The 15,378-nt window shown below is 37.9% G+C and overlaps 1 protein-coding gene across 3 annotated transcripts in view; it reads right to left on the bottom strand.

Moving 5' to 3' along the window:
• Positions 1-15,378, bottom strand: part of LOC134846864 (intraflagellar transport protein 172 homolog) — a 162,721-nt gene that overhangs the window by 7,406 nt on the left and 139,937 nt on the right. The window contains exons 29-40 of one of the 3 annotated variants that reach the window (XM_063864268.1): positions 9,263-9,286; positions 9,106-9,138; positions 8,510-8,882; positions 7,852-8,166; positions 7,560-7,739; positions 6,245-6,312; positions 5,481-5,649; positions 3,929-4,021; positions 3,559-3,732; positions 2,999-3,148; positions 2,315-2,551; positions 552-734 (exon numbers count right to left, since the gene is read on the bottom strand). In XM_063864268.1, coding sequence (XP_063720338.1) covers positions 552-734; positions 2,315-2,551; positions 2,999-3,148; positions 3,559-3,732; positions 3,929-4,021; positions 5,481-5,649; positions 6,245-6,312; positions 7,560-7,739; positions 7,852-8,166; positions 8,510-8,882; positions 9,106-9,138; positions 9,263-9,286 — 1,999 coding nt within the window. The remainder of the gene's footprint in view (positions 1-551; positions 735-2,314; positions 2,552-2,998; positions 3,149-3,558; positions 3,733-3,928; positions 4,022-5,480; positions 5,650-6,244; positions 6,313-7,559; positions 7,740-7,851; positions 8,167-8,509; positions 8,883-9,105; positions 9,139-9,262; positions 9,287-15,378) is intronic. The other 2 variants (XM_063864269.1, XM_063864270.1) reach the window with 2 other exon arrangements.

The following is a 15,378-nucleotide window of genomic DNA, read 5'->3' as shown; positions in this document are numbered from 1 at the left end:
AACTCCGTTCATCGACTCTTAAAAAAGAACGATTATTTTTGGAAAAAACTGAATCAATATGTAAATGTTTTATTCCGCTGTGAACTCTGAAAACTTGAATCAACTTGTGAAACTGAAATTTGACCCAGCTTTTTTGTGCCATTTGCACCTTCGTTATTGAAATGCATAATTCGCGTTCCTTTTAAGCAAATGATTTTGAATTGAACCAAAGAAAATCAAAAGTCGAACCGCAAAAAAAAACATCAAATTTGAGCGTGAACAAATTTTAAGCGTTTTTCCAGGGAAAACAAATAAACAAAAACCACACGACCAAAATAAGAGATAAATGACTTCGTTCATAACACTAAAGCGCACGCCATATTTGAAAACTGTTTTCATTTGATTTTACATAGCCAATATTTATTTTTGTCCAGTAAATTGAGCTAATTGAGCTACAGAAGTCAATAAATCGTAATATGCAACAAGCTAAGATTGCACGACCAATTTAAGGGACAAGCATCATGGTTCGTTAAGATACGAAATCAAAAAAATGGATTGAAAGCTAGGCTGACCTTGAGCACACATTGATTGGCGTTCTTGGGCACCAGGATCTCTCCCCTCTCTCTGATGGGCTCCAGGTCTCCCAAGTACTCCGAGGAGAAGTCAGTCTCGCCCTCCATTGCCTGCTCCACCGTGTCGATGAAGGTGTTAATGAACAGAAACGCCATCTTGCGCAGATACGCTTTACGCTCCTCCTACACCAACACAAACATCATATACTGAAGAACTCAAATAACACAAACAAATCTCGATTTCTTCATCTTTAATTAGCTTTGAAAGAATGCGAGAATGATATCTTTTCATACTGCAAGTGGAAGCAAAACAACTTTTGACCAGAGAATCGAAAAAATTAATGATTACTTACATTGAGATGAAATAGTAGGACTTTTTGACCTGATAATGATAGCGAAAACTTTTCTTCGCTTCTGTTAGAAATACAATCTTTGGTCATTTTCTCTTGATTGGTATCATATCACACCAAACACATTGCACAATGATTAAATCAATTTTTACACGAGGCGAAGGAGAGATTCGAGCCACTTGCTAATACAAGAAATTGACACTCAAACGGCAAAAGATCAAATTTGAAGTGAAAAAAAAATCAACTCGGTCAATATAAGTGTCTTTACTACATAAATTGACAACTGAAAACTTTCGACGAGGAACTCTTAAGAGCTGAATATCCACGTTTTAAACTTATGGTCAGTTGACATTCCTGGCGCCTTTTCCGATCTTAATATTGACATAGAGGCGAAGCTGAGCTTCGCATCTTCTGCGATACAGCAATTATAGGATTTTATAAAGCAAGAGACTCAAGAACTATCAAAGAGGACTTCAAACTTTGTTACTGTTGAAGAAAAAACTAGAAAAAAATTAAAACCGAAAATACCAAGTGGGGTTAAAATTGAGCATTCGAAAATTTAGATTTGGGGCCGAATCTTTTCGATATCTTTAGTAGTTTCGGTGTAGGTAACAAAATATTAGGTAAATAAGCCAACAGAATTAAAGCCGACAGCTAATCATCTGAAAATCAACTAATATTGTTTGGCAAAAACTTATTAGAAAAAATACATGTGCTGTCTAGATAGTTTCCATGAAAAACATGTATGTACTCATCGATATCAAATAAGCCAAAACCGATTAAGCCGAGTTCGATAGTCGAGTTTGCCTTTCTTTTTAACAAAAGAAACGAAATGAACTGAAAAAATTAGTCAAACCGAAAAAAAACTGAGTCAAATTTTAAAACTTTTTCCCGAAAAAACAAAAAAAATCACAAAGACCTATCTAAAAGTACTCACTACGTTCATTACTCTTAAAAACTAATATGACCGAAATGAATGAGACTCCTGTCGCTAATTAATAATTGAAAAGTAAAGTCAACCTTTTAAAGAAAACATGAGTGCAACGTCTCGGATTCGATCTGCGACCTAGAGATTATGGGACTCACGCACTAACCACTCCGCCACAGACGCTTAATAAATCATACACACTAGTCACAAATGAAGCAGAGAACAGATGCTATGAAATTTCAAATTCTACAGATGGTGATTATAGCAAAAGTTCCACCAAATAAGTGAACACTCTCAATGAACACTTTAATTTGCGAGTTTGATTTTTTAAAAAGAAGGTTCGTACTAGCACTTTAACGCTCGCTTATGTAAAACGCGAAACTAAATAGCAAATGTAGCTATTCAAAAAAAGCACTTAAGCAAATAAGAAGTCATTTCCGTTCATCACCAACAAAAAATTAACAACTTTAATCAGAGTAACTCACCGGTATGTCCTCGCTGGTTGACATTGAGGCCAGACGGGTGACCAGGCCCGCTTCCAGAAACACCTTGTCAGCCGGCACTTCGTGTATGAACATGGTGAGGGCCATGGTAATTTTGGCTGCAAGAGGGAACAGTTTTGAGGCAGTCATGCAGGCGGCCCTGTTAGCACTCAAGTGCGCAATGACGAAGTGAGTCGAGAGCAGATTCAGCATCTCTCCAGAATAGGCATTGCTATCCACCTGACATGACAAACAAATTTTGTTCATAAACTTGGGATGTTCTTTGTGGTCGTTATTGTTTCCTATTACATTTATTCTTATTAAGCAGACAATAAATATCGATCTGCATGTCTGATGAGTTCTCAGAAATGGACAATTGTACCCCGCAGATCAACTTTGGACCAAAAGCATTTTTAAAGACGCGCTCTCTCGCTTGATAGATGCAGATATTACCTCCTACCAACATTAAGCCTTCTAGGGTAATGACCTGTACAACTCATTTGATTATCAGTGTCATGGTTAATGAACTAAAATTTTTTTTATTTTTTGACCTCTCGCCGAAATTATTATCAATCAAAACAATGTAGCTTCATAATTAACCAATATACATTGACGAATGCAATTAATTTATCACCCCTAGCCAGCTAAGAATCTTCTGGGGCGACTGTTACTACTACCACTACTCACCTCCTTGAGTAGTATCTTGCGCAATTTGTCAAAGTGTCCGTACTCTACCGTCCACTCGTTCCTCAACTGGGCTGGCCTGTAGTCTTCCGGCTGCACACTCAGCACTTCACAGCCAGGCATGGGAGCAGACGTCAACTTTTCCATAATAGCCTTTATACACACAAACAACTATTACATAGTGCCCTTGGCGAGAAATTTGTCCTCTAGCCTGCTGCACTTACACCGCCGAAGTTAAAGCAAAAAAATCGGTACAATTGTAAAATAGCTCACTGGCAAATGAAAAAGCGCTGCTAATTTGGCGTAATAAAAAAATGCAAGCGATTAATAATTTCTTTATATTTAAAAAAAGCAATTCTTCGAGTCATTTATCAAGAACACAAGCCGAACATTTCGTATGTTTACTTTTTCAATTGTTTCATTTTTTCCACTTATTTTTCATCAATTCTAAAATTAAGTCTCAAACTAGGTTAGTTCGAAAGCTAATTTACCATCGTTAAGAATTTATAAAACATTAATTTTTCGTGATCTAGAGTCAGCTCATTGTTTTGGTTGCGACTGACCTTGTAGACATTGCGCACATCTGGACTGTTGTTGTCAGCCAGTGGTCCATAGTCCTCAATGACACTGAACAGTTTGGACATGTTCGCATTGCGCTTACTCTCCCCTCCCTCCTCCACCTGGTCCAGTAGACTCCTGATACACTTCCTCAGTGCACCTGGCATATTGTTCGTACCCTAAAACAAGGACTGAATTAGACTAAGGGTCGACAGCACATGAAAAGACTCACGGTCTCAATTAATATCTTTTCACAGTTGACAATTCGTATTTTTCAAAGACCGCTTTTAAAAGTTTTTGTGTTCGACAAATAAATAATTAATTTGAGCCATTAGGCTTCATTTTTAGTTAAATATAATTAGAAGTAGTTGCTACGTTTTCTCGGTCCTTCTTGTGCACTAGGTCTAGGTACTTGGCGTAGTCTCCAGTCTGTTTGAGGTCGTCGAATCCCTCTCCCATAGCCACAAGCTTAAACAAACAATTAGCCAGAATTGAAATCGGAAATTGCTTTCAGTAAACAAAACTTTTTATTTGTAGATTCTCAGTACCTGTGTTTTATCACTTCACTTTTAGCAGTCAATGTGTTTTATTTACTTTTTCACAAATATGGAACAAAACAAATATTGACACGGAGGCGATGCTTCACTTCGCAAACACTAGCGAGAACACGACAAAAAGCAGCTCTAGAAAGTGTCAAAAGAAAAAATAGAAATAAGCCTCGAATTGGCATAAATTCGTCTAGGTCTAGGATTCGATCTGCAACCTACTGCAATCAAGATATTTTAAGTCTCATGCACTAACCCCTCAGCCACTCAAGCTTAATAACCGACAAACACTAGTCACGAATAAAGCAGCTACATATGCTAACAAATTGCCAATGCGATTCAGCACCAAATATAAGTAGACTCAATTTTGCAATTAATAATTTGGAAAATAACAAACTGAAGGCATCCACACTAACTTTGCATGTAACAAATCGCAAAGCATAAAACCACATATATAAATTATGCATTTCAAAATATTGCGAGATATACTGAGTTAAAAATTTTCTGAAATCGAGTTTTCATTATGGTTATGTTTGGAACAAATAGCTTTTTTCGGTTCATTTGATGAATTAAAATGCATCAACTGGGTTAACTTATTAAAATTCGAATGTCAAAGCACATGTTATCAAAAAGCTAAAAAGGTGCCCCAAAAGTTGCAGCAATATTCGTGACTTAGGTTAGAAAAAAAGAAGGTTCTTAATAATAAACAGCTGGCGCTAGTTTAAAAAAAAGGTTCTTAATAAGACACTAAACTGACGCTAGTCTATAGATTCAATCTATGTTCCCAAATTAATACTTGAAGAAAGGACTTCAAGCACAACAAAAAGTAATACCAGTAACAAGAAAAGCAAGAATACCCGGTTTCTACAGTTCCGACCAGTTATCATTGCAAAAAAAAATAATTAACCAACCCTTTATATGTTCTCAATCAAAAAATCATCCACCGCAAAAATGACTAAATGCGAGGAGTCTGAAAAGCAAAAATTCAGACAAGTTTTTTCACGACACAAAAAACTTCAAGGAAATGCTAATCGCGACTGAGACTGAAAAAGAGTTGATATGGGCTTTCTCCGAGGCCGACAAAGTTGACTGTGGAAAAAATCAATCCTACGCCAGAATTCCTTCCACTCTTTTGAGAATGGTCGGAACAAAAACATGGGGCAAAAAATGAACTTTTAATCCTCAGCTCATTAAAACTGAACTGTAGTCAAGTGACTCATATTCCGACCTTAACTAAAAAAAATCAAAATGCCCTACTTGCGTTTGCACTGGCTTTCAGCGCTAAAACAACCAACCTAGCAATGAAAAACAATGGCCCCAACCGATTAGTGAATTTCGTGATTTGGTCCGGTATCTATACTTCAGTAGACTTTTTCTCTTACCCCTTCCATGTCTCCCTCCTGTCTGGAGGCTGCCACCGCCTGCTGCTTGATGAGGGCGAACAACTGCAGTGCCACCGGGTGGTCATCCTCATACGCGTGGTCCACTATCTTCTGTGCAGCAGAGAACTGCTGGTGCACACATGCAAACTTCACCGCATACTCCACGTATCTGTGGTCACGTAAACATGGTTTGCACTATTATAATTCACAACCAAAATATTTTTTAAGGTCAAGTTTGCCATTGAAACCCTTGGAACATGCAATCCGCATTTTGAAGTAGAATTCCAATTGCCTCAGAGAAATCATTAGAGTAATCAAAAACAGCAATCCATGTGCTAAGAAACGTAAGTTTCCTATTAAAGTTTTTAAACACTGTGCAAAAAGTTTTTTTTTGGGTTTAGGGTGGTGGTGATGTGGATACGCTTTCGCTTCTCAGTCGGCTGTTTGAGGCCAGCCGTGATCCGTGATCGTTACTTGAGTGTGACCAGAAAACTAACCAAAAAAGTTTCATTATTTTTCCCCTCGTTAAGAACTGCATGCTCATCCTTAAAGAGTCGAACAATTATTTTTCCCCTCATTATTTTTCCCCTCGTTAAGAACTGCATGCTCATCCTTAAAGAGTCGAACAATCGGGATGTTTAAGACTCTTTATCCGCGAGGGAAAGAAACATCCGATCTTTTTTAAACAAGTCAACTAAAAAAAATCTTTTCAATACAAAACAGAATGCTCTCGAACTAAATTAGTAAAACTAATTCCAACATACCTGTCTCCTTCTTCCACTTGACTGACTTTGGAGAGGGCATTGTAGAGGTTCAGACAGAGAGACACGCCCTAAAGAGATCGGCGTTTAAGATCCAAGACAATAGAATGTGAAATTAACACACCTCTTAATTAATAAATCCATCTCACCTTCAAAACACACAAACACTCAAAAAACTTTATTTGCTCGTCAAATTAAATAATCAGGCCTCTAAGCCGATATAATACAGATCAAAACCTATAAAACCAAAAACAAAAGAAAAAAGCCGAAAAATTTAAGACTAATAAAAGTTATCGAGTGCCCTTCGCCCTCAAAACACAGGCACGCACACACACAAACTTTTTGAGGCAATATAAACAAAATGAGGCCAACAAGCGTATATTATATAAGCCGAAACCTATCAAGCCGGAAAAAAAAACTTAAAAAAATTGTCATGAAAAACTATTATTTCTATTAAATTTTTTTTTAGCATTTTCTGTGATCCAGAAGTGAGCATAAAAATGTTTCCATTGAAATGACTCGAAATTAGGCACTAAGCCGATAAAAAAAGAGGCCGAAATTATTTGGTCAAAATAAGTTTTTAAGCGAAAAAACTTAGTAAAATACAAAAAGCAGAAGTAAATCAGAACACTAAAAGCAAGAATTATGTTTAAAAAACCGTAAAAAAACAATTCTACAATTTGGCACTTAAGCCGACAAAACAGAAGCAGACAATAATAAGCTGACAATTTTTTATTGGAAAAGGACTATTTCATGTTTGGAAAAAACCTGTTGTGTCAGATTCGCACCGAGGACCTTTGCCGTTTCATGCGCATCCGTTACGTCCATACCCAAAGTTCCGGAGAGGAAAAGAAATTTGAATTGATTATGAACTGAACCTAAATTTACCATTTCTAATTTTGACCATTCAGTGAACAAAATTGCTTACGGAAAAAAGTCCAGTACCCGATTGCAATACCCTTGCTTATCGCAAGGGTAATTGAAGCCCGTTAATAGCAAAAACTTTTATTAAGGCCGTGAAAAACTTGATTTACCTCATGATTCAGTCTTCACTTAGAACGTTTTACAGCAACCAACTACTATTGTTTACATGAACTGTGTTCTACGTTAAAGCCGAATGAGTATATTACAATGCAAAGTATCAAAAACAAGTTTATTTCACCGTGACAAAGTCGATCATTCAAAAGTGATAAACAATCAATCATTCTTTATAATCATCAGGCATGAACAAATTTGAATCTTTCCTTGAAAAAAAACAATCTATAGGGCATTAGAAAACTGAAATGCAAAGTAAATAAAAAAGAGTCAATAAGCCTACTTTTTTCCAGTCCCCGTGCAGACTGGTTTGTCTGGAGAGTACAGTTGAGACCACTTCGCTTAACAGAGGTCCATTGTAGTTCTGTCCATTGGAGTCCCTCGCCACTCCCTCCTTCAGGGCCAGATTCTCCACAAAGCGACCCCCGTTCTGCACACACAGTGTTTCTATCAACTTCATCGCCTTAACAAACAAGTGTGCAATTAATACAATCATCGAAAAAATAAACGCAATGTAATTACTATTGGTTGCAGGACAAGATTTTAAGCGGTGCATCTTATTTATTTGATCCTACCTGTTGATTATAATGCAGCAGCTGCTCGTCCACTGAAGCGGTGGCAGTAGCTGTGACGTCATAAGATGTGATTGAAAACAACAACTTCAATCCCTCTCTCATATCATGTGGACTACTGGTATTAGACGCCAGCCTATTCGCTTCAACTATTTTGCTAGCCCCACTCATAGAAGAGGCGTCTCCCCCCGCCCCCATACCCATGCTTGCACCAGCACCCCCAGACGCTCCGACACCTATTGGGTCTCTTCTGCGCATGGCCGAGAGGTTGTTCAGCTGCTCTGGACTCAAGTATCCTCGGTCAGCCAGGTCGTGGACCTGGTAATGCATTGTTCAACATTTCGCCAAAGTAGATTTTTCTTCTTCACTAATAAATTTATCAAAAAAAGATAATAGAAACACTAAACCAAGGTCCAGTTGTAGTATTTTACTGTGGTCCGCTTGATCTTATAATATTCAATTTTTTCATGAAGAGCTACTACCCAACTGTATAATCCACTCCGACTACCTACAATTGTATTTAGAAGTACATATCTCTGATTTTTGAGTGAGATGGGAGGAGATAAAAGGCTCCACTTCATTAACACTATCGGAACGGGAGAACAAAATACCGTGCACATCGCATGGAGAGAATTGGGCAAAAAATTCATTTATTCTCAACCTTGTCCAATCTGTTGACGTCGAGGTACAGAGAGACTAGATGCTCTACATTTTCGCTCTTCAGGAACAGTTTCTCAGCTGAGTCATAGTCTCCCTTTTCGAACTTCTTATTACCCAGGGCTGTGTACACTTGGTTCTTCTCCTCCACAGTGCAGTGCGCGTCCGCCACTTTCTGGGCCGCGTCCAGCATACCCTCGTGAATGTACATAAGAAGCGCCTCGTTTGGCTTATTGGCTGCTATGAATTCGTTTTCGGCTAGTTGGAACTGACCCTGATCTTCTAGGAACTGGCCTTTGAGAAGGTGCACTCTGGAGGTCAGGTCCGATCTCTCTGCAGCGCTGCAGAGTTCAAAGGCCATGTCAAAATCAGGCACCCTACAAAAAGTCAAAACGTATCAATAAAATCATGATCAGCTCTTCAACACATTTAAGGTTTTTGAAAACATGCAACATCTAACACAAACTTAAGACCAAACAGAACTAAATATGCATGAACTTGAACAGAAAGAAATCGTTGCAAAAATTACATCGACACAACTCACAAAAAAAACTGAAGACAGGCTCAAAATAAAGTGCAGCACAGGCATACTACTCTCACTTTTTCTTGTCTCCTTCCTTAGGTTCCGGTAGCCTTCAAATTTCACTTTTTCAGATAACCTTTCGCATTATTTAAAAAAGTCACGAATAAACTAGATACATAACAAGGTTGTGTACAATGGTAAATGTAATGACATGCGAACATAATTATTACTCACTTCAGTCCTTCTTGTTTTGCAGCTCTTTAAAACAAATCAATTATTCGCTTACAGTCCATAATCTCACCCTGAATAGCAGCACTTAATCAATGAAATCTATTTACGCTGAAGCGAAGCTGCATTTCCCAAGCACCTGCAAAAAAAGGATCTCCAAAAACGAAAATACAATCTAGTGAAAGCAAGGAAAAAACTAAAATGATCTGATATTGTCCTCTATCAACTCTCAATATCAAAAGACGCTGAGAACCTCAACAAGTGTATCTTTTTCGGAAAATCGACTGAATTGTGACATTGGTTAAGTTAACATTTAAGAATAGCTCAATTGAGAGAGCAAGGAAAATTTACAATGGAGTCTTAATTGAATCTATTCACAATTTTTGTTCGGCTTTCGTTTTTACGGTATTTTTCACGGTACTTCTTACGACTGGCGTATTGTTGTTCCCCACGGCTATAGTACTTTAGATTGAATACATCTAGTTTGGCTTCTGTGGAGGTCTAATTTCTTCAAAGATTTGACAAATGAAAACGTTACCATGTCAATTGTCCAAAAAGCTTACTGAATGAATCTTTCGTACAGCTGTTTCACACCGACTTCATTTATCATGCGGTTAATGGCTTGAGTATCATAAAAGTATCATCTTTAAAGCTGTACTCCTTAAAAATATTATAATGAAGAAAGAAAGTTGAGCAGCACGCTCAAAATCGAGCGGAATACGATTGGACTGCGAATCCTAGCGTCTTAATTATTTCTGACAAACTATTGAGATACTTATGGCAGGCATGCTCACTCTTATCTGGAATAAAGGCATATATGCACGGGGAGTTTACACCAGCTAAATTCGTATGGACGAGAAATGCATTGGAGGGGGGGGGGGGGGTGGTAGAGAGTGAGGTATGAGTAGAGGAGAAAATAGATGGGAGAAGACGGACAGGGGATTATATTGAGGTGGGCTATAATTCGAATGGGTTATCAGTTTTAAACACTTTCGTTCGGAATTTTTTTTTTGGAGTTATAATCAGCATTCCAGCTTTGGTTATTTATTTCGCTTATTCGTTGTTATTGTATTCATCACTGAAAGGTCTATTTTCTTGTTCAATTTCTTTGACATGCCTCAAAAAAATCGTTTTCGTGCATAAGTCACTGAAATTGAGGTTCATAATAAATTAAAAAGTTTGCACTAAACTAATCAATCGCTTTCGGCTAGCGCCATTTTAATCAATTACTGCAATCTTAATTCTACCGAAATGCCTCCCAGAAGCGGCAAAAATGACAGGACAAGCTTAGAAAAAAAGATGAAAAACACTAAAATTGACGTGCTCAAAACAGGAGCTGTCAATGCTGATACACGACTTCAAGAATGGATATCACGCTTCCGCGAAATAGTACCATAAAATTTTCGCAAATTGAAACTCGCGAAATGTGGCGGCATCGAGCAATCATGGACTTCATCATAAACTAGCGTGTAACGCACCTCCGGTGCTTCGAATTTTCAACAACTCAAAAAACTATTCTTTGAGTGTACTCTGACAGCACCCAATTACAGGGTTCGTAATTACAAATTTTGCAAAGTTTTTTATTCAAGTTTTTTATACAAATGTTGAAGAACCATATAAAACTTTAAATCACAAAAAACGTCATATCAGGAAAACTGCAAGGATTTGAGCAGTCAAATTGGGAGGCAAAACTTGCAAATCCTAAGAGTACATTGACAGAGCCTCACAACAGAGATCAAAATTTCAAATTTTGTGAAATTTTGTATACCTAAGTTTTCTGAAAAATTTTGAAAAAAAAACCTGAAAAAAACGTATATCTCGAAAACTACAAGGATTTAAGCAGCCATAATCAAAGGCAAGATTCGCAACCCTTGAGAGTACCCTGACAGCACCCAACTACAGGATTGAGATCTTCAACGTTTTGGAACTTTTTAAAATCTAACTTTTTGAAAAAATTTAAAAAAAAAAAAACGTCATATCGCGAAAAATACAAGGATTTGAGAAGTGAGAATTGGAGGCAAGATTCGCAACCCCTGAGAGTACCCTGACAGCACCCAATTACAGGGTGAGAAATTCAAAAATTGAGAAATTTTTCTGAATTAGATTTTCTAGAAAATTTTGAAAAATCTCGAAAATTGCCTATCTCGTAAACTAAAAGGATTTGGTTATTCATATATGGAGGCCAGAATCGCAAAACCTGGGAAAACTCTGACAATATCCTACCATTGGGTTGCTAATTTCAAACTTGATGAAATAAACACTGAATTTTAACTGGAAAAATCGAAAAAAAAAACCGTAATTACTGCAATATACGATATAGCTCAAACGTTAAAAAATTCATTTGTTAAATATACAAAAATAGTACGTTGAAAAAGCTTAAACATGGCGAGATAGTGAATACCGCATTTAAATATATGATAGATAACACCGACACCAATTTTTCACAAATTTGTCAACTATTCGGCTTGAAGATGGGAGATATTTCAGGGCAGTGTTCGCCACAGAATACGATTGTGCTGCGCGTTCTTATGTCCTAATTAGCCTAGACTAACCGCTGAGATAATTCTGGTAGATATGCTCAATCTTATTGTGAATCACGGCTTAAATACACGGGGAGTTCACACCAGCTAAATTCATTTTGACTAGAATTGCATTGGGCACTTTTTCAAGGTCCAATCGCACAGTTATAATCCTCCGTTCACTTCAAAGGCTTTCACATTATCGCGGTCGCTACAAATCAGCACTCTGTCGAAACCATCAATCATCAATCCCGTTGTGAAAAAATCAGAAGCTTTCAAACTGTAAGGTTATTTCAAAATATCTATTAACATTTGGTGAGGGCTTTCTGCTGTTTTCTGTCAATTAAGAGCCCTGTTTATCGCAAAACGAGGTGAAACTAGCTGATCGGATTTTTATCAGCCACTGATTGCAGACAGATTGCACTGAAACTGCTGTTCTCCGGTACATGCTCGACTTCTGCATTCTGTTGCATCTTCGCAACAAGCTTTCACATGCTGGATCGATAAGGAAGGACTTCGTAATTGACGTCATTGCGTTGCATCAATTTTGTAAATCAGTTTAAATAAAGTAGTGAAATAATGAAGTAACAAATTGGTTTATTTTTTGACAGAGCATTTATTACAATTAGCCTGAAATTGCGACTCAATTGAGGTCAAATTCTGGCACTGGACGAACATGTGCTTACGGCATTGAATACGCTTATCGCTTGCCGTTTAAATTAAACGGCATTGAATACGCATATCGATGATTTAAACTATTAGCAAGATGAAGTGGCTAAGAATTAACTGGTATAGCACGAGGATTTGGCGTAGGATAACTTGGTTATTGGGTTAAATGGCAAAGATTATTAACGGTGACAGGACTATTTGCCAAATTGTCCTATACTAACTTGCCCTACATGGCAAATTGTCCTATGCCAACTTGCCCCACAAGACATTTTGTCCTTTGCCGTTTTGTCCCATACTTAACACTTTTACTTGATTCTTTGATGTTCAAATTGAGGACCAGCAAGTGCTAATGTACACTGGTCTCGTTTTGAGATAACAAACGACTCTAATCAAAAATTATTGAAGTTGAGCCAAAAAACCATAATTTTTGATAATTACACACAAAAATTTCACAAAAATCCACAATTAGCGCCTTTGAAACAAAATGAAACACGGCTATTCTTTCATTTTGCTTTGCTTCATTGCTTACCATTTTGTTCTTAAAAATCCAACATAAAAACTATGAGTCAACTTACGTGGGGAATATCAACGAAATAAACGAACGCTTATTATTGACGGACACAAATTCACAAAAAGCAAACGACAAAAACTACTGAGAACTGGAGATGCGCGAGATAGAGTTCACACAAATGCCGCATGCTCGCCGTGACAGCAGGAGATGAACTCGTATCAACAATAAATGAGCACAGCGACGATGTTAGACCTGGGAAAGTTGAGGCAAATCAGATCATGCATCAAATGAAAAGAGAGGCCAGGCAGCAAATTGTACCTGTCAATAGTAGTATAATTGCCACTTGCCTCCAGGAAGTAACAGATGAGAAAGCAGTTCAATTATCCTTGCCCAGTCATGCAGCAATAAAAAGAACTCTTAACCGCCAGAAACAGAACTTGGTCCCGTCCTTGCCAATCATTTAAGACAGGCATTTCATGATTCCGACGGAATATTCTATTTCTGTTTATTCGACAGTGGAGTAAGGGATCCTGAGCGAATTTTAATTTTCGGTGATCGAGATAATGATGCCCTCCGAGTTCACAATTCTCTTTGGCTTTGCGACGGTACATTTAAAATTTGCATAATGCAATTTTATCAGCTTTATACCATACACATTCAAATTGGTGGATTTTACCCACCATGCCTTTATGCTCTACTGCCAAACAAAACGGAACAAACGTTTTCAAAATTCCTGAAAACCATCGCCTCTGTCTCTGATAACGCGCAAGGAGCAGCGGAAGGCTTGATACGAACGACAAACGCCGTTGAAGGTTGACATCTCGGAGTGACAGCATTATTTCAAGGGAGCCACCCAAGCCTCTACGCTTTCCTGAATAAGATTCAAATGGACTCAACTAATCAAAAAATCAATATTTTTAAGGCTATGGGGGGAACGCAGAATCGAGGGCGGAAGAAATATCGGGATATTCATGCAAAAATCCCAAACATTTCTAGTAATTTCAACAAAGACCATGCTGTTGACTATTTATATGCACTAGCTCATTTAACTATTTCGTAAATTTTAAATTGTCGGCATAATTTCCAGTTAATTGTCGGCATTTTTAATTGATTTTTAAAAAAATCACTACTTTTTTAACTTATAGCCATCGTAAAGGGTCCAAATTTTGAGAGGTGATAAAGGCCAATAATGCAATAATTTTGCTCTTTTTCTCACCCTGTCCCCTATTCTAGGTTACCCAGTATAGGGGAGTTTTAGGGGCGAGGCAGTACTTGCGGTTTTCAATTTCAACGATTTCATACTGAAATTTTTTGACTTCTTCAAGTTTTGAACTCTTGACTTCTTGATTAAGAGTGTTGTGCACTATTAACTATGCTATAGGAGCTTACAAGATCAGCAAGCAATCTTTTGAAATGTTTAACTCGACATGAAAATTGCATTGAAATGTTGCCGCTTTCATTTTCTTCATGCATGCTTTGAGTTCATTTTGATTAAGCCTATGTTTTAATGATTCCGCAGTTTATTTCAAGCTGAATTGTTCAACAAAAATATCTTTCATCTTTATGCCGACATTAAGTTCTACGAGGTTATCAAAGAATCTGGGGCAAACTTCACTTTTTTATTATCTGGGACAAGATGGCATTGGACAAGTAGTCATCTGGGGCAAGTTGGAATCGGACTGGTGGGGCCAAGTTGGGCTGGGACAAGTTGACTTGGGGCAAATTAACATGTTACCTTTTTTTACAGAAGGATAAGTTGGAATAGGGTACAACCCTGTTATGGCGATCAATTGTGACCAAAGATCACTTGGAAAGCGGCGTTGTACAGTTCCATAGTATTATTGAAGAAGCAGTTCGAGAGGCGTCATAACAATAACAGGAAATCGCTTCATGATTTTAGTACGCCCAGGGGCGGATTTAGGGGGGGGGGGGGGGGGCGGACGCCCTCCCCCTCAGGGATTCGAACCCCTGCCAACCCAAAGGGTCCCTCCTTTGGCACTTTTTAAGAAATCCATTTTTGGCCGACCGACCCTAAAATTTTTCTAAAGGCGCCAATATATACTAATTGCGAGGGGGAGCGCGCGCCAAAAAAACGCGTTTTTTTACAAAATTTTCCAAAAATGCCCAAAAACGGCTTTTTTGACCTGTTTTTTCAAAAAATTGCCTGCGGCGCAGAAAATTTGGCCAAAACAGGGTCTTTTTACTGCTTTGGGAGAGCTCGGAAAATCAATCTGATCGACCTAAAAAAAAAAAAAAAAGGTCGTCAAAATTTTCGAAAATTTTTTGAAAATCCGCCCCCCTCGAGAAAATCCTAGATCCGCCCCTGAGTACGCCCAAGAACATTAGAAAAAATCGTCATTGCCTTTTCGTCCCCTGTGACCTATTCTAATGATGAAAACAGGCTTATTTTCTCAAGTAGTGGT

The sequence above is a fragment of the Symsagittifera roscoffensis genome, chromosome 5, assembly GCF_963678635.1.
Source record: "Symsagittifera roscoffensis chromosome 5, txSymRosc1.1, whole genome shotgun sequence".
Classification (NCBI taxonomy): domain Eukaryota; kingdom Metazoa; phylum Xenacoelomorpha; order Acoela; family Convolutidae; genus Symsagittifera; species Symsagittifera roscoffensis.
Note: the sequence above shows the minus strand (reverse complement) of the source record. Positions and strands in the feature narration are given on the sequence as shown.